This window comes from Suillus subaureus, assembly GCF_016647635.1.
Source record: "Suillus subaureus strain MN1 chromosome Unknown BJ212scaffold_13, whole genome shotgun sequence".
NCBI classification, from domain to species: domain Eukaryota; kingdom Fungi; phylum Basidiomycota; class Agaricomycetes; order Boletales; family Suillaceae; genus Suillus; species Suillus subaureus.
The window spans coordinates 344,810-363,131 of record NW_024538569.1 but is presented as its reverse complement, the minus strand read 5'-3'; the positions used below and the strand labels follow the sequence as shown (position 1 = coordinate 363,131).

Here is an 18,322-nt window from a genome sequence, read left to right as displayed (position 1 = left end):
CAAAAGCTCCAAGTTCATTGATGAATCTGATGATGATATACTTGAAATCATGTCCTCTGAAACAGACACCAGCTCCCTATCATTGAGTGGGTCATCAACAGTCTTCGCAGACTGTGGAACTCTGCCTCAAGTCCCCATGCATGACAGCATCGATCGTGAACTTGATGCAATGAGCCCTGTCCCTGAGCCAGCATCAGTACCTGTACAAGATCCTTCACCTCCAAAGCAGGCTGCTAAGCCTAAGAAGAAAAAAGGTAGTGCATATATGCACCTGTGACTGACTTTACAACATCACCACTGATGACCTTCTTGTCGGAGCAGTCATCAACAAAAGTGCCCAAAGCATATAAGGCCCTGTGAAAATGGATGAAGTCCAATGTAGAAACAAACAGAGGTAGACTACCCTAAGGTAGAGTTGGAGAGACAGGGATTGGACCTAAGTCCAGAAAGAGGGTAAGTGCCAGAAAGGCAGAACTCCAGCCTAGGGAATCAATCCCTAGGCCTGATGGGTAGGACAGACTTAGGTAGACCAAAGTCCGAGAGATGATTGGGCAAGTCTAAGTTGATATTCAAACTGAGGAAACTACAGGAGTATCTACAGGGGTTATATACTGAACAATATCTGAGGGGATCAGTAAGCAAAGGAGCAAGGCTATGTATGAGCATGTGGAAACACATTAGTAAGTAAGATGGAACATAAGTAAATGAACTTGGAGATGAAGACTCATACAAGGATCAATAAGCAAGACAGAAGAGAGGTAACCGGAAAGCAGAGAATGCCTAAATGGGGATAGGCGCAGGATATCAGACAGAGGGTGGGAATAGGTCCGGAGCTAATATCTGGAGGTCCAGAGATCTGGGGATCTGGAAGACAAGGTGGATACAGGACCAGGATATGAGAAGGTGGATAGAGTCCAGAATCCAAGATGAGGTGAAGTCCAAATGTCTTGCTGGATGGAGTGTACATAGGGTGGATGGGACAGGGGGTTATGGTCCAGGCTAGCAGTGGAGATCTGATGGTCCGGAGCTCAGGGGTAAATCCGGAGCATAGTCAATCCTGCTGAGGTGTGGAGCACACAGCAGAAGGGGATCTGGGAATGAGTTGGATATGAAGTGTGGTCCGGACATAGGCTCGGAAGGCGTGGGAATATGATGGAATGTGGGTCCAGATTGTGGGATATGACATATTCTTAGGAAAAAGGCCCTGAGTACATGACACTTGAAATGCCTCCGAATCATTCCCACTTCAATATGGTACCAGCTGAGTTACTTGGTCGTCAATTGCTATTAGCAGCCTGTCACCAACAACAACAAGCCAACGAGCAAGTGAAGAAACTGGCAGAAACACCTCCTGCCCCTGCATCCAGTGGGCCTGTTATCAATGTCAATTTCCTTCCCGAGCTGTTCCAAGCTATTTGAGGCCTTTCCACACCTATGGCACCTCAGTTTACAATGCCAAATCTTGCCCCTGCTGTATATTCTGCTCCATCATTGCTATCTCCTACACAACTTATTTCTCCAGGACCTTGAATGACTCCCATTGACTTCTGGTTGACATATGAGACTTCTGATACACTCCAGAAAAAACTCCTCAAACGTGGCTTCAATTCTTCACACTCTTTTCACCATGTAACCATTGATGACTTGCAGAAGGCTGGCCTGCTTTGTGGGGAGCTCGCAGAACTGAAAGATGCCATCTCGCGATGGTGTGGGGAGTAACCAAATATGCATGTCTCATTATTGTTCAAAGTCATAATGCTGTCCCTCACTGTGTATCAATCATGCTGTAACACTATACTGTAAAACTTGGGCCTAGAAATAACCAGAATGATGAATGTAGCCATGAGCATCCTCCGCTGTTATGATATCTAGTGCCTCTCATAAGTCATACAGAATACCATCATTATCAGCAGCAGCCAAAAACAAGTCATTGTTGTGACGAATCCATGCTTTGAGCTTTGAGAATGCCTCCTCAATGGGGTTGAGATCTGGGGAGTAGGGAGGCAAGAAATTGATTTGGACACCTAGTACCAAGCTCAGGTTAGAATAGTATATATTCATGAAGCCTCACATCAGCATACCATATCTATCTGCGAGTTCCTGAACCTCTTTGCTGTGATGAATTTGGGCATTGTCCATCACTAGGACACTGTTCCTTCCTGGGTGAGCTTCACAGTGAGGTAGCTATAACCAAAAATTAACATAATGAACAAAAATGTGACAGTCAAATTTACGATGGAGTGTTCAAGATAATGAAGATAGCCCACTCGTCATAGGTGTTACAATTATGTTTGCCCCTATTCATTTTCCCTTTGTATTACATCACGACCACACTGTTTTGTGCCATCACTAGACTTACCTTCTGCTATATTTGTACTACATCACGATCGCTGTTGCCATCGTTAGATGACTCACTCTTATCTCTGACTCATTGCTGACATATATGCACCTGTCCTAAAGCATCTACTTTCTATATATACTCAGCCATGTACTTAGTAGATCTTTACTTTTAATCTTACTAGGTATTCATCGGAAACTTCTCTTGCTTAGGACCTCCAATCCTAAGTCGTCTGAACCAATATTCAAGACAAAGACACTCTCTTTGTCTTGTCTTATGACCCTTGCATTTGCAAGGTCTAGACTATAACTTCAGCTGTCGCTCTTATCGAGCTGCTGTTGTTATGACCATCCTAGTTTGTAACAATAGGGATCCTTCAACCACATGTCCAGCAATGACTCTATCAATCATTAGGGCAGCAAATGGACCTCTCATAGATGCCCAGCAACTCCTCTTTGCTTGACCATGTCTCCGAAACTGGGTTCGCTCATCCTTCGAAGTTTCATCAATGAATACAAGCTCATGGGCCATGTATTGAGCCATTTGTCATTTGAAATCTGCTCAAAGGTCTTCATTTCTCTCACTCGCAATCTTGTGGAGCTTTTTCAATGAGACTCCAGCACGTAAAAGCTCCCAGTGGATGGTTGTGTAGTGCATAGCAACAAAACAATTACATTTCATGAGAGCTGTAAGTTCATTGAGGAACCAGTCCGGACAATGATGAACAAGCTCAAGAAGATACTGTAAGTCTTTGAAGTTGAGAGTCCATGGACGACCAAGATATTCACTTCTGGGCTTGACAACATTGCCAGTCTCATCATGGAGCTTCTTGATGTGATAAAAGGTACAATGTGAGAATCCTACACAGTCCAAGATATCACTTAGCAGAAGTATGCCCTGCTCATGAAGACAGATAACTGCAAGCTTGAGATTGGCAGAGATTTTCCTGTTGCCCATGGATGCAAGCTCAAAGTTCATAGCAGTGTTATGTAAATTTTCACTAAGTTCTTTTTCAGCGCTCATTGTTATTATATGTTTTCAATTTGCACCAGTGCCATTATATTTGCACACAGCTGTAATCTCTGCTTGAACTGCTCTGAAGTGGCTAATCAGCATGCTTCATCGAGTCTAGATGTCATATGCCATTCCGGACTCTCAACTCTAAATCTGCTTCTCTGGATCTCAAATGATCTGATTTATCTTTATCTCCCTTCTGGAATCCAAACCCTATATCAGCACCCAACCCCATTTAGACTGCCCCTGTCTCCAGACTCCAGTTAACCATGTTTCCCTTTTGATTATTGATCCATTACATACATTTCATTTCCGGTGTTCATTATTTGTGATCCATCCTACTTACTAATAGACTCTGCATATGCTTCATACATAGCCTTTATGTTTGCTGACTGATTTCTATATGATAGCTACAGTATATAAACCTCCTGTAACTCTCAGAAATACTCCAGTTCGAATATCATCTTAGTTCCTGCTCATTCCTGTGTCTTCCAGACTTGAGATAAGTCTCTTGTCATATTCTGAGTCTTAGGATTGCATCCTAGACTACATTTCCAACTCTACCTTAAGGGTAGCCCATCCTCTGTTAGTTTCTAGTCTGGACTTTGTCTGGATTAGTCTTATCCGCTTGCCCAGGTAACATCTGGATGTCCATCAGATTTATCTCATGTTTCAGATCCGGACGTCCGTTATCTGCCCTAGTCAAATCCCGGAAACTCCAGACGACTGTTCTAGCCCCCGGAAATTAAGGGCACATACTCAGGAAAGGGGCACAGCATATGAGCTGAGGCCAAGCCCTTGTGATCTGACCCCCTTGAGCATGCAACCTTAACACTAGAACATTCACCAGCTATCAATGTTTGCAACAATTATTGGGATCTCATTCAGTGGGTGTGACGAGGATGGGGAGGAGAAGAGTGAGAATTAAGAGATCAATAATTGAGCTCATAAGCTGTTGATACTTGTGAGCAAGCATCCTAGGACCAGCACCTCCAAGCATACATCTGAGGATCACACACGAGGTTGATCACACCAAACAGGGCATACTGCATTCAAGCAAGGAGAGAAGCAAAGAAGTTTTCAGAGGTGAATGAACATGGGTTGCTGGGGATCATGGTGATGTGCAATGAATAAAAGGTGAGATGTGTTTGGGAATGCGTGCCCTGGCCTTAATTAGCAAGGATGTCAGGTGGAGTGTTGCATATGTAAATCTTGTTATCATTGTCTTATTAAGTTTGAAAATAAGCTAGCTGGCATGCCAGGTGATGATTGAGATCAATGAGATTCTGAATGTGGACTAAAGCGAGTGCTGAGTAGTTGACAGGACTCAGCAAGCCTTGAGCTAAGTCATTTGTTTATCCTTATTTGTCCACAACAACTGATCCTCGCATGCATGTCCAATTTCTGTGATTGCAATTGGACCTAGTGAGACTTACATGTACATGCTAACCATCCAAGGCCTAGGAATCCAGTAAATTCTCTGCCTTTGCCTTCTTCCACCTCTTCTTGTGGCAACTTTTATAATATCCATGAACAACTCCCTGAGCCTGCCTTCCACTTCACATCCCAACACCATATCTGTGAGCACCTTTCCACTCAACCATGCATGCACCATCCCCTCCCCCAAATACCCCACTGTAATCCATTCCCCTGGAGCAGCAACCACATGCACCCCCTTCCCTTTCTCACTTTTCATGACCAAACTCAATGGTGGCTCACTCCTTCCAGATATCACATGTGGCAAACAGCCAACTCAAAGTGTCAAATCCACCAAAATCCCACTGTACAATGCCTTGGCACAGCCCTCCACCCTCACCCACCTCCAAATGCATGCTTTTCCTCTCCCAAAATGTGTACCTCAATAGCCTATCTTGCTTGGTATATTTCATGGTCCTTAGCATCAAAGGGAATGCCTGCTTCATATATTTGGACCTTTATCTTCGCCTTCTTGAACATGTCCAAGTTATAAAACACATCTACAGATTCTACCTCCCACCACTTAGAATTTGCAATAATGGCTTCTTGTTCCTCGACACTCTGTAGCTCATCGAGATGCGCCAACCTCTATTTAATCATTTTTTGGGCTATGGCTTGTCCACAATCCCACTTGAGCAAGGTGTATTCATGATAGAGGCAATGAGATATGCCTAGTGTGCTTCTTTATGAAACAGCTGATACAATACTTCTCCCAGTTGCCCTAGAACATGCACACATTTCTTGCCTCCAACATAACAATTCTAACATCATGCCCATCAGCACTTGCACTATCTCATCACAAATGATGTCCCAGTAATACCCAAGCTGAATAACAACAAAGTCAGCATGCATTGGGAGCTAAGACACATGAGTGGTGAAGGGGAGGGTGGGTAGGACCAAAATGAGCAGCAGGGGTTTGGGAGTGGGATGTCTGGAGAGCGCTGTATGTATGCTTGGAGGGTTTGGAAAGTGTGGAGGTTGTTGAAGAATTCAGTTAATGCTAGGCAGATAAGGGAGAGAGTGTTGCTCATCATGGAGAGAAGGAACTGATGCAATTATGGTGCACTCACAGTTCATCCTGTTATATGCTTTCCTTGCAAGTTCGGTGCTATTTGCCCTCCATAACTTGATGAGTTCATAGAATCTATTCATCCCACATTTTGCTCACTCATCATATACACCAAGTCTGTGGTCTGCATGTATAATGTTCATAAACATCACCACCAAGCCAGCAAACTGATTCACCTACCTGCACATCAACTGTCACAGAAATTGGTATCCGTAGGTTAACAATATCACGTTCATGGTAGAGTGCGGCTGCCTTGAGCACTTCATCTGGTGTATTGGTGCATTGGCAAGCATTGCTCCTGAAAAGCATTGGGAGAAAAAGGATGTGCAGCATGGATTTCATAACAGAGGTGGTGGTTTTTGTGGAAGGAGGGCTGGGGGATATATACCTGTGAAAGTGTCAGTATCTAGGTATTTGAGTCAGATAAAGAATGATGTTGAATGTGGATTGATCCTATCCTCAAACTTCATTAATAGCGGTGCAATGGTATCTAATCTGGAGAACCCAGGACACATGGGTACAGCAACAATGTTGGATTCACACCTTGTTGCTGACAATGTGGATGGCGGAGTCGTCTGTCTTGGGTAACTGCTGGGAGTGCATATAGGACATGCTAGAGATGGCAAGTGAAATTGATCATTTGAAGAGATCACCAGCCTTCGTGGTGGACAAGTGAAGATGTTGGAGGCCGCTTGGAGGTTTGGAAGTAATTAAGAGGGTGCAGTGGCCATGTAGAAAGGGTTGACAATGTTGATTATGCATAGGTCGTGTTCAGTGGGTGTGACTGTGATGAGGAAAAGAGTGAGAATTAAGAATGATGCAAATGATGTGTTTTGAGTGAATGTTAGTACAACAAAATCCTCATTGATCATCGATGGAGCTGCCAGCAGATGGGGGATCTGTTGATCTTGGAGTTGTGAATCAAGTTGGACGATGATACACATGACTTACATGCATCTTGTTTTTGTATGACACGACTTGCTCCAAACCATGACAAAACACAAGCGGCTGACATCACACTCAGCTTCAAAGTCTGGTATTCTGAAGGCCAGTGAGAAGAAGGCCACTGCCACGCTAACTGCAGCTGACTTGGATTCCAACAAAGAAAATGCGAGACAGGTGATATGAAGAAGCAGCATGTCATGACATGTCATAATTCAGTAAGTATAGTATGTATATGAAATATTTGCTGGGTTAACCCAGAACTTGTGAAGATGTGCACACCCTTTGGATGACGATCAAGGCATATTTTGAAGCAATGCCCATTTTCAGTACTGGTGATGCTGTTCTCGTTATCAACCAGGTACAGGTCATCATATCATGTAGGTTTTCTTATCTTGAGCATTAATCATTGATACTCCGCAGCTTACATTGATGGGTTCTTCAACTTCTCTTGCAATTGAAGGCACTCTTCTTCCACAGGCATTCTTACTACTTAGAGAGCCCTTGAGGCTTCTGGATGTCATGGGGTTTCATCTCTGCGCACATTCCCTTGCATTCCCAGTGATGGCTGTGCATAGTGTAAGCTTTTTGATGTTCTAATTGGTACCACAAAGTTATGTAATGACTCACATGTTGCTCTGATTTTGCATTTGTTTTATCTAGTACACATCACCTTGATTTGTATTCTGTTTATTTGAACAGCAACTAACTACTGGTATATACCTTGGATAACAGTCAGGGCCTGACTGATGAGATATTCTGCTTTGCATAGGACTGATCTTGGTCCTTCAATCCTGATCAGGACTCTTGGAGTACTATGAGTCAATGGTGTTACAAACTAGGATAGTTCTAACAACAGACAACTCAATAAGAGTCAGGACCTCTGTTGAGATTCTATGCAAGACGATAAGTCAAGTGGTCGATGTAAGCTAAGTCAGAAGGAGTGCTTCTAACTTAAAGTATGATTCAGATGACAAGAGATTGGAGGTCTCAAGTGAAGGGTATTCCAGGTAAAACCTAGTAAGATTAAAGTAAAGAACTAAAGCGTACAGGAGGACTATTTATAGTGAACTACTGTGCTTTAGGGCAGGCATGAGAATGGAATGAGTCAGAAATAAGGAATGTGTAAGTGATAGCAAGAATAGGTCATCTAGCAATGGCAACAGTGATTATGATGTAATACAAGGTATGAGTCAGAGATAAGTCTAGTGGCAGCATCATGCGGCTTGTGACATAATACACAGTAAGGAAGGGGAAATGAATAGGGGCATACATGGTTGTAACAGATGGACAATTATTGGATGATGAGATTCTTTCACTGATCTGCTGAATCTGATATCTCAACAGTGCAACAAATATTTGCCTTGTGGCCTGTTATTTTTGTATAAAAGATGTAGGACCCTTCTCATCATCTTACTTTCCTTCACAATGCACAAAGGCAAAAGCAAAGTCATTTCATTGAGGAATTTGACTCAAGACACTGAAACAATGGCTTGTGCAAGAAAACCTCTCAGGATCTTTGATGCTGTTATCAGAGAGATTGCAAATGTATGCAGACCTTCCTCTCGATCAGAACCAAACTCATCACATTCCACAGGTATGTCCATATGCAAAGGTGGTACTGGACATGTTATCTTCTGGGCCCAAGACTTTTGATTTTGGGCACACTCTACTTTCAACACCTGGAGTTAACAATTCCGAGATGCCCTCAATACCAGTTTGAATTTCTAACTTGACTCGGAGTTTTGGGAGGGAAGCTCAGTTGCATTACAAGCTACTGCAAAGAAAGATCCTTCAATGGTATCATACTTTCACTTTGTGTGAGAGCACACTCTGCGGCATAGCACTGTCACTAGTACTGGTCCATTAGTGTCCTTCAAAAACACTAAGGTATGATGGCATGTATTCTGCATCCCATGGTCACAGTGGTTCTTGATTGTGATTATAGACAGCTCTTCTTGAGTGGTGGGACATTGCACACAATCTTGTCACTGTTTCGATACATACATATGAGCGAGCGCCTTACATGGTTGGTGTCTGTCTTCATTGCTGTGTGTATATGTGACCAGTTTGCATTTCAAACTGAGGGAATCACCTGTTGTGTGGTCAGCTTGAGTGGCGCAATTGCACAGAAAAATTATGGGTACCATAGTGAAAAGACTTGTCAGTGTAGTCAATTTGAAATGCAATGAAATGCAGATGTGTTGAGAGATACACCAGTGTATAGAGACAACTTTTTCCATTGCTGAGAGCTGCTTCAATGGTAGGTGATTGTTCACATGATTAGACCTGTCTGCAGCAGTTTGAATTGTGTGGCCGAAACTTGTATCAGCGAGGGCAACGTTGGAGTCTGTACCTTGTAACTGTACCATGAGGGATTCAACCATCATGTTAACAATGGTATCAGACAACCATTCAGAAGATAAGAGATGCATTAACTTGAGGGTCATTTGCAGACCAGATGCAGCTGAGCCCATGATTAGTTTGTTCCATGAGAGACAGTCTAGCTGGATACGGGCACTTCTGAATGTTTGTAGCCCATCTCCAAACATTCTAGAACCTAACCACTTGTTGGCTTGAAGCCACTTGTCTCTGATGGCGCGCACATGATGTAACTCCTGCCAGAATTTGATCATCCAGAGAGGTAAGAGCTTCCCTTGGGAGAACAGATCATGTATTGACTGCTTTCCATCGAGAAGGGCCTGACCAAAAGCTACCATCATAATGTCCATGAAATCTTTTGGGGGTATTGGGGCTGTTGTGTCCACAGAATTAATGGGAAAAGCAGTCTGGAAAAATGATAATGGTTGGCCAGAGATGAGCTGGACCAAAGCCATCTTGAAGTTCCATAGTTTGGATACTGGCATTTCATCAGTAGGAAGTAGGGGACTGAGGATGTCTTTAGGGACTGTCAAAACCACCTTGCACAGCTCATGAAGAGCAGAAGGCAAGGGAAGCCCTTCAGGAAATTTTTTGGACTGCTGAATCCACTTGCGAGCTGCTGGAACATTGGATAATGTGTTTGGGGCCCATGAAGACACAAGAAGCAGGTATCCCAGCAGTTGCAAGTTGAGGAAAGCAGGTGTGAAGTCTGAGTTGCTTGAGGCGTCACTCTTATAGTCTGAGTGATCGAAAAATGCTTGAATGTTGCCTGATTGATACTTGAATGTCTTGCTGGAGTGATGTTTTTCCTTCAGCTAATTGATTTCTTTCACAATGCCAGTGATTTCCTGTCACACCCTATCAGACGCTACTACAAAAGTATGCCTTCCTTTCTTCTGGCCTGTGAAAGGTGGTATTTCCTCAGGCCTCCAAAATCCATCAACTGGCATGACACCATTGAGAGCTAGGATGTAAAGTTAGCCTACTAGAAACATTAGATGCAGGATTATGACTTACAAGAACAACATGGTTTTCTAATCCTGGGTTCCAGCTGTGGGGTGACCATAAATTAATGGCATCAAATGTTAATGTTTGATGCAGAACAGATACAGGGGTGACATTGTTCAAACGTTGATGTTTGATGCAGAGCAAATACCGGGGTGACTTTGTTCAAACATTGACGTTCGACAGAAAGCAGAAAGCAATCATTAATGATTGAGTTAGTCAAACATTGGCATTTAACTTGAAGGTTAGGGATATTATCGTAGCAGTGGCAAGCACCAGTCCCAAGAGGTGTGTGATGGAGAAATCTGATCCATTTGCTTATGGTAAGCAAAAAACTTTATTTCAGCCACTGGAAATTTGGTTGTGGCAAGGGGACCATTTCATCCCTTGCCATGACAAAGCTGTCCAAAATCTTGTGTGTGAAATCATGTGACATTTCCAAGTCAACCGGCAAATGCTGGGATGCAAAGAGCTGTGATCTACTTACTGATTACATGAGATTTTCCAGAAATAATAGCAGCCAGTGTTGTCATTTTATGTAATAAAGCCTCCTGCTGGTTGCCAAAATTGCGGAGCTCAGGTTAACTTGTATGCAACACAATGATTGAATCAGGACTTAAAAAACAATTGAATGAGCAAGGAATAGCACATTGAGAGAAGAGCTCAAGGGGGAGTTTGTTTGTTTGTTTTTGTTGTGATCATGTGAACCGGTTTTCGCAACCTTCCTTTTATATAAACAGGGAAGCAATAGTATAAATTGGATGAATCTACCGCTAAAATCAAAACCCACATTCCCTTTCAGTAGCAGAAAATGTCCGAGCTACAAACTTCTTTGTATAATTAAATCTAAACAAGCCCACCACTGCCACCATCACCAATATAACCTTCAAAGACAATCATTCAAATCCCTGGAAGAAATGCACATTCCTCTTCACCATTTCTATGAGTAGGCATGCCCTGAGATTTCTTCTTCCAAGTGTGAGTTGCCATTGTCACTAGGATCATCAGATATGCTAGATTTAAAGGATCACAATAGAAAAAGACTTACTGGTAGTCTTACAGGGGCGTTTTGAAGATGAAGCAGTGGTGACAGTCATAATAACATTGGACAATGCTGCAACTGGGCGGCCATGTGGATGAGCAGCAGTGAGGACATGACCTAAATAGTCAGGTAAACATGCAATGCCAGGACTGGAATAACATGAAAATACCACTTTGATGAAGCTGGTCAGTATCAATTGGAGGAGGCACTGCATCTGAAGGGAGAGGGCAAAGTGGTGGCAAGCTTGGTTTCCATGAGGCCTTATGATCTGTGTTCTGGTCCCAGATGTACATATCATTAGCCCTGTCATTGCTGCTGTGTTGTGATGGGGTGGGTTGATACCAGCCATGGTCCCCCAAGCTCATGCCTTGCGCAATTAGTGCTGAGCCATCATCAGAGGATGTGGCAAAGGTGTTGCTGCTAATACCATCATCTATTGAAAGTGAGATATGATAGGCAGACAAGTTTGTCATGTTAGCGCAGTCAGAAAGGTCACAAGGACAACAATGCTTACCTGCTGCAGGCAGACAAGGAATATTGGGAACATCTGCAATAACATCCATGTCATTGGACAAAGATACAGCTGTCTCCTTGAATGGTGTCATTGAAGACAGTTTTTCAGCAGCAAGAAGTGATCTGTGTGGGACTGGTTGAGGCTTTGGTTTGGCATGCGACTGCAAGGGGTCACTAGAACTGGCATGGGCCTGCTCCACTGGTTCCATGCCAGATGTTTGTGGGTCAGGCCCATCCTGTGAGACGTTAGCCTTAGTCTTGCCTGTGATGACAGAATGAAGTTGCTGCATGCTAGGAATTTCGGCCCTGACCTCAGCACTGGCAAGCATGACCTTTACCAGTTCTTCAGTAATGTCCTCTGTCATGGAATGTGTGCTCTGATAAGAGTATTCAGCATGTTTTTGCTTGCTAATTAATTGTGTAGCATGAACTTGCCAACATGTATTTGTCTTTGAGACCATCAGGGAGCATGATGCTGAGGCTTTTGACTTAAGACTTGTGAAATATCAATGTGGAATTACCATCTGCTGCCTGCATGTGAAGTCTACTACTGTTAAGCTCAAGTGCCTGTAACATGTATGAGGACAGTGTGTCATAACATTGCTTGTAATGTGGACTCACCTTTAGTAGTGCAATCAATCCATCAACAACATCCTGCGACAACAAGCTGGCCTTTGTGCAAGGCATGGAAGTGACATACATTACCATCTTGTTTATCACCAATCTATCTTGCTCCTCAAGGACAAGCAGCTGTTGGACTCACTGTTGTTCTACCTTCATATCTGTGCCTTGCATGCTGTTTTTCATCGTATGCGCATCCACTGTCTTCCCAGGGAGTGCAAGCTCATCCCACCAGGTCCACTCCTGCACTGGGACTAATTTATCATCATCGCCCATTGTTTGGATTTTTCTGGCACTTCCAGTAAGTGTGGTTTCCAATGTTTTCTGAAATGAAGCTATGATGGGGTCAGAGAGTAGCTGTGATTGATACTTGCCTGTGATCTTTCTCTCCAGGATGATCACCTGCACGAAGGGGGCTTGGTCTCTTCCAAAATTTTCAAGTTTCACAGTGTTCCAGTCCCATGCTGTCATGTGAATTGCCATAGTGCCTGCAACTGCCTCCTCTGACATGTCTCTCGAAGCTTGGCAGTGCTTCTTTGACATCAAATCTAGGAGCATTCAAACATCTGCCATGTCCCCTTCAGGCAGGCTCTCCAGGAGCTTTACCTTGTTGGTTGGCCTCTCTGGAATTGTGTTTATTGCAGTGATTGCTTGGTTGTGCAGATGCAGTACTAAAGTGTCCCTGAATTGCCAGATAAGGCAGCACACCTGCATAGGCATTGCATGGTAAGTGTCTGCAATGTGTGACTCATTTGCCCACTCACATCCATCGACACCTCCTTCTGTTCAATGCAACAATCTTTCTCTATATTGTGTATCATCACCTGTGACCAATTATTCATCACATGGTCCTTGGGGTGAAGGAAGTGCCAATAATCAAGCAAAGGCTCAAACCAATAACAGATCTGCAAGCTTCAAATGATCATCTTTTCTTAGCACAGTGTTGTTTGACTCACTTCTGCAATACCGTTCTCCACAGCAGCCAACTCATCCCAAATGTAATCAAGGAGCCAGGCACTCAGGAGTGGCTCAGGTGTATATGTATCACCATCCAGTGCAGTGAGGGATAGCAGAACTTGCACCATGCTGTGGTCGAGGTGCCAATCAATCTCATTCAATTCCCCTGCCCCCCTCCCAGTCCTTAACCATGCTTTCTCCAGGGTTTTTAACACGTTCTGACGATAAGTGCTCAGCCTAGTAATATACTTTGGAGTCATCTTCTGCATGACTTTCTTCCTCTCTTCAAAAGCAGTCTTTGCATGCCAGTCAAGATCGTCCATTACCCCTGCCCATAAATACCCACCCCCATGGTTAGGGGTACTCTTCTCAAGCAATACATGCAGATCTTGCAGTGCTGCTACTGCATTTCATCCATCCTCGCTGTCTTCATTAGCCTTGTTGACCAGTTTGCAAACATGTGCATAGTCAGGGAATGCATCTCTGGAACAAAGCTTCCACAGCAAGCCATTGAGCTTGAAGATTCTGAAGATATAAACCTACATCCTCTTAGTATACAAGAGTCTCAGTGCGTGTGTGCTTACCCCCATGTAAATACCCATTGACTTGGAGAGCCAGGTTACCAAAAATTCTCTGCAATGTTCTAAGTGATGGCCCATCAGAAGCAAACAGTGCAAGAGCATCATGCACATGTTAGGGCTGTGCATGACTTTCTGTAGCTGTGAATTCTTGTCCATTTTAGCCCACAACTCTTCAATAAGGGCTACTGCAGTATTCCACCATCCAATGTCATCTGGGTTTGCAAGGTATGTCAGTTGAATGCTCTTCAGCATGGTGATCAATACTTCTTCTTGTATTTCTTTATATTTGTGCAGTGCATTGTTTCGGCTAAGGTGGTTTGCAAGCCCATCACTCTTAGTGAGTAATTTTGCTATAAGAACTCTTGGTATCAGCATGGTGTACCATTGTAGAAAGGCCGAGTCTTCCCTGAATGGTACACTAATGAAACTTACATTTGTCATATACAATCACTCCCCATTTGCCCATCCCATCCAACTGGCCCATACATTCAGCAATTTGGTCACCAAGGGTATTATGCTCATTTATGGCTTCATCCGTAAGGGTCTTCAGGTTGCCAAGTTTGCCATGCCTTGTCTGGTATGACTCCATTTCTTCCTCAATCAGTCCACAGTAGCGTTTCACTGCTGATATGTGGTGTTGGCCAGAAGCCACAATGATGTCTGAGTAGTCATTCAATTCTAGGTGAGGAACAGCTTCAGGGTCATCAAACCCTGGAGCAAACACCAAGTTGTTCTCAATGCTGCTCTTGTTGATGATGATGGGAATGGCTGAGGAGTCCTTCATTGACAGTATTCCAGAAGTTTTAAATGACACGATTAGTTTGCTAGTCTCAAGTTCAACTTCAGGCCTGTCATTGTATCTGCCAACCTTGAGGTCGTGAGTTGTTGTTAGCAAATTGATCCATGCGACACTGAGCTTGCATTTTGCAACTTGCACATCCAGACACTGTATTGTCTTCCCAGTGTCATTCTTTGGGGATTTCACCTCGATTGGACGGGTGTCCAGGTGTACATTAGAAGTAAATTCCTCCTGATCATGTCAGATTATATTTCAGCATTTTGTAAGCCACTTTACCTTTACCCCCTCTCACTCCCTGTTCCCACCCCCTTTTCTTTTGCTTTTAGTGTTAGTCATACTGGGTATCAAAGAGAGCAAAATTTTGGCAGCCCATGCACTTAGTTTTGAGTTCCCACAGTGAAGTTCACAGGCTGCCACCTATGCAAAGTATGCATAATCAATAATACAGCACAGAGAAAAACAATCCTCTGCATGGGGAACTAATGTCCAAACTGTTTCAGACATTAAAGTTGATCACCTGTGATCTATAATATATTAGTGATATGAAAGCAAATAAAAAGTTGGTACTACCAAGAAAACACATGGCAATATTGCATGGATTTCCCTTCCCATTGCAGACATCTCCAAGGCCTGACAGATGATGCATGATGACCTGGACTGTGGTGCAACTTCAACTCATTGAGTATGCATGTATATAACATTGTTTGACTGTGTATATAGCTTGTGACTGACAGTTCGTCAGTTTCCTTTTAAAGTCAGGGGTTGGTCTGAACTGATAGAAGGCATGGCAACCTCAGCTTCCCTGATAATAACAATGGTCTGGAGGACACTCATAGCTTGGTCTGTTGAGTGAAGGAAAATGTCATATGACTGAAGACAAACTCCATAAAGGAGCTTATATGGTTTGCACAATGCACGTAGAACTCTACTTCTTTGTGTTTATGCAGGATTGTAAGTTATCAAAGACCAATATTCAGACAACTTCAAGTTTCACTCGCATCAGCACACCACGCCTTTGTAAGTTGTGGAGAGCCCTGAGGGGAGATGGAGAAGCCATGGCGAGTAGTTTATTAACACCCTGAGTAGTGTGCTCAGCGTGTCTACATGGGTGTCCTAACAGTGATTGATGGTGAAGGTGGGGAAGGCTGCAGCTGCACAGGTAGTTCTGGGATATGTGACAGTGATCTGTTGTTATGGGAGCTGTGTGCGATGTCCCATATCATCAGTACCACTCCAGTCCCTTCACATCAAGATTCAATGTACCAAGAGAAACTTTGGATCTTTCAATAGCACAACCAGACATTGTCCAAGATTCTACCATACCAGGTTGACTTTTTATTCTTCAGGCATTTGACCTGATACATGGTGCAAAGCACTGATGGACCTTCATTGGGCTCCTTCTTCCATCATTATGATTGTCCATGAGATGATACTTTGGAAGCATCCAGGTAATCATATCTGGCAAACAATCAGTAAATGTTTGTTTGCGAGTGATTGCACTTACCTTTGATTACATATAATAAGGCTTCCAATCCTGAGGCCTGATGTATTGCATCACTGGGTGTGCATGGTGTGACTAGTAGCTTGATAGATCACAGCTTGGCTTTGTCCTACACACATTCATTCAACAAGTTCTGTGGCCAACAGTGATATCATCCAGGGATCGGTCAGTTCAATCTGCTGCTGCATAGGGAGGGATGTATGAGTGGTGTGAGGGTGGGTAGTGTGAAGTTGAGATATGTAGGGCAGATCTGTAGTAGTGGATTGGGGTGCACCTCACCATGCACCATGCAAAAAGGGTGGGATTCCTGGGATAAGGAAGAGGAAGGTGCATTGGTAGGTTGAGACTTGTTCAACTGTAGCTGAGGTTAATAGGTCTATATAGCACACTCATCAGTGAACCAGTGAACATACTTGCCTCGTGTGGCAAAGATGTCCACAAGGAGAATCCTGTGTTGGTGAGGAGGATAGCTCTTGGGAGTACAGGAGTGAGAAAAGAGATGATTCATCATGTTCTTCATTCCAGACCCTTCAGCATGGTGAGTGGTGGTAGCACCACAGTTGTTGCGTCCAGGTGGAGAATGTAGATCAAACTGTCAAAGCATGGTAAGATGTGTACTGACACTACTGTACCATATGCAACTCTCACAGAAAAACTCCTGATTATCGCCTTTGACGTTTGGCGTGTTGGTAATATCGTACACACAGCAGAGCGGTTGAAATGTAGCTCAAATCCTAGTAGTATGTTGAACAGTGTACACAATTGACATAACAAGGTTCAAAGAAGTGCACATACGTGGGTCACATTCAAATGTATCCATATGCTTCTCACCATTTGTACAAACCAGAAAGTCCTATAGTACAATCAGAATATGTTTAAATTTTAAGGTGGCTCACTTGTCAAATATGAATCAGATACCTGTAGGTTGAGAGACAGCTGTGACAGATGGGTCTGGGAGTAAAGATTAGGCCTAAGCACACCAGTAGTGAGACTGGAGGAAGTGAGTCTCAACAACTGTCCTTGTGAGGGGTGTTGGAGGCTTGTAGGTGTCTTGTAATACAATACATGATGCTTGCAAGGGGTGTGAGGCCAGTGAGGAGGCATGAGCGGTTAGTGGTGGTGTTGCAGATGTCATGTATGACGATGTGTCATACTTGTGAGGCTGAGGTCAGCAATGCAGTGTGGGAGTCCTCCTGGGAGCTGCTGGGCCTTTCTGGTTCTGGGTGGTTTTGCTGATGAAACCTCCAGAGAACCCCTGCCTCTGCAACCCCTTGACTAGGGGGTGCTACTCCAACGCAATTCAAGCATCCTTTGTGTAGATCCTGGCTATCACGACAGCCCATGATGCATGTCTAACTGGAGATGTATCTACTACTGAAGAGCTACTTGCACAAGAGTAGTGATGCATCAGGCCCGGCTTGGCCTGAAAGCCAGGGCTTGGGCCTGGAAAAAAACCAGGCCAGGCCCTTTAGGAGGGCCTGGGCCTGGCTTGGGCTTGGCTCAGGCCTGGGCCAGGGCTTGCTGCCCCTACCCAATCCCAGCAGCCACCGGCACTTAGCACACATGCCCAGCACATGTCAGCAAGGCTGCACCCATGCAGGCATTACCCATGGGTACCATATACAAATAAGAAACTTATTAGATACAAAAACAATGAAAGAAAACAAATCTACATTACCAATTGCAAGTGCAAATGAGCACACAGAGCAAGCACAACAAATGAGCACAAGGAACAAACCAGAATGAACTGACACAAACAAACAAATGATGCAAACAGACAAATGACACAAACAAATGCACGAACCACATGAACAAACAAATATAGACCATCAAATACACACCTATACACCAGCAGACAAGCACCAGAAAACCACAAAAAACTGGCACTGGGGATGAATGCTCAGAAATTGTTCAAGTATGGCTGACAGATGAGTAGATACTACCTTACATGTTCTCTGCACCATCAACCTCATCCAAGCTGGTCTCTCTCCCATGCAGTCAAATGCTCTGTGAACATTGAACTATGAGCATAACAGTTACTCTTCTGAACATCAGATATCTTATGCACATTGATATTGCAGC

The 18,322-nt window shown here is 43.7% G+C and overlaps 2 protein-coding genes across 2 annotated transcripts; both read right to left on the bottom strand.

Moving 5' to 3' along the window:
* Positions 1 to 9,114: 9,114 nt before the first annotated feature.
* Positions 9,115 to 10,759, bottom strand: BJ212DRAFT_1299108 (uncharacterized protein; the record flags this gene model as incomplete). Its single annotated transcript, XM_041332800.1, has 4 exons — positions 9,115 to 9,202; positions 9,279 to 10,036; positions 10,079 to 10,185; positions 10,714 to 10,759. The coding sequence occupies 4 exons, from the start codon at positions 10,757 to 10,759 to the stop codon at positions 9,115 to 9,117; spliced, it is 999 nt and encodes a 332-aa protein (XP_041193803.1).
* Positions 10,760 to 11,072: 313 nt separating this feature from the next.
* Positions 11,073 to 14,724, bottom strand: BJ212DRAFT_1299107 (uncharacterized protein; the record flags this gene model as incomplete). The annotated part of the gene is made up of 13 exons (XM_041332799.1): positions 11,073 to 11,110; positions 11,150 to 11,239; positions 11,275 to 11,385; positions 11,438 to 11,701; positions 11,783 to 12,158; positions 12,403 to 12,448; positions 12,545 to 12,933; positions 13,009 to 13,110; positions 13,167 to 13,226; positions 13,359 to 13,762; positions 13,944 to 14,002; positions 14,050 to 14,290; positions 14,373 to 14,724. The coding sequence occupies 13 exons, from the start codon at positions 14,722 to 14,724 to the stop codon at positions 11,073 to 11,075; spliced, it is 2,532 nt and encodes an 843-aa protein (XP_041193802.1).
* Between the last annotated feature and the right edge of the window lie 3,598 nt (positions 14,725 to 18,322).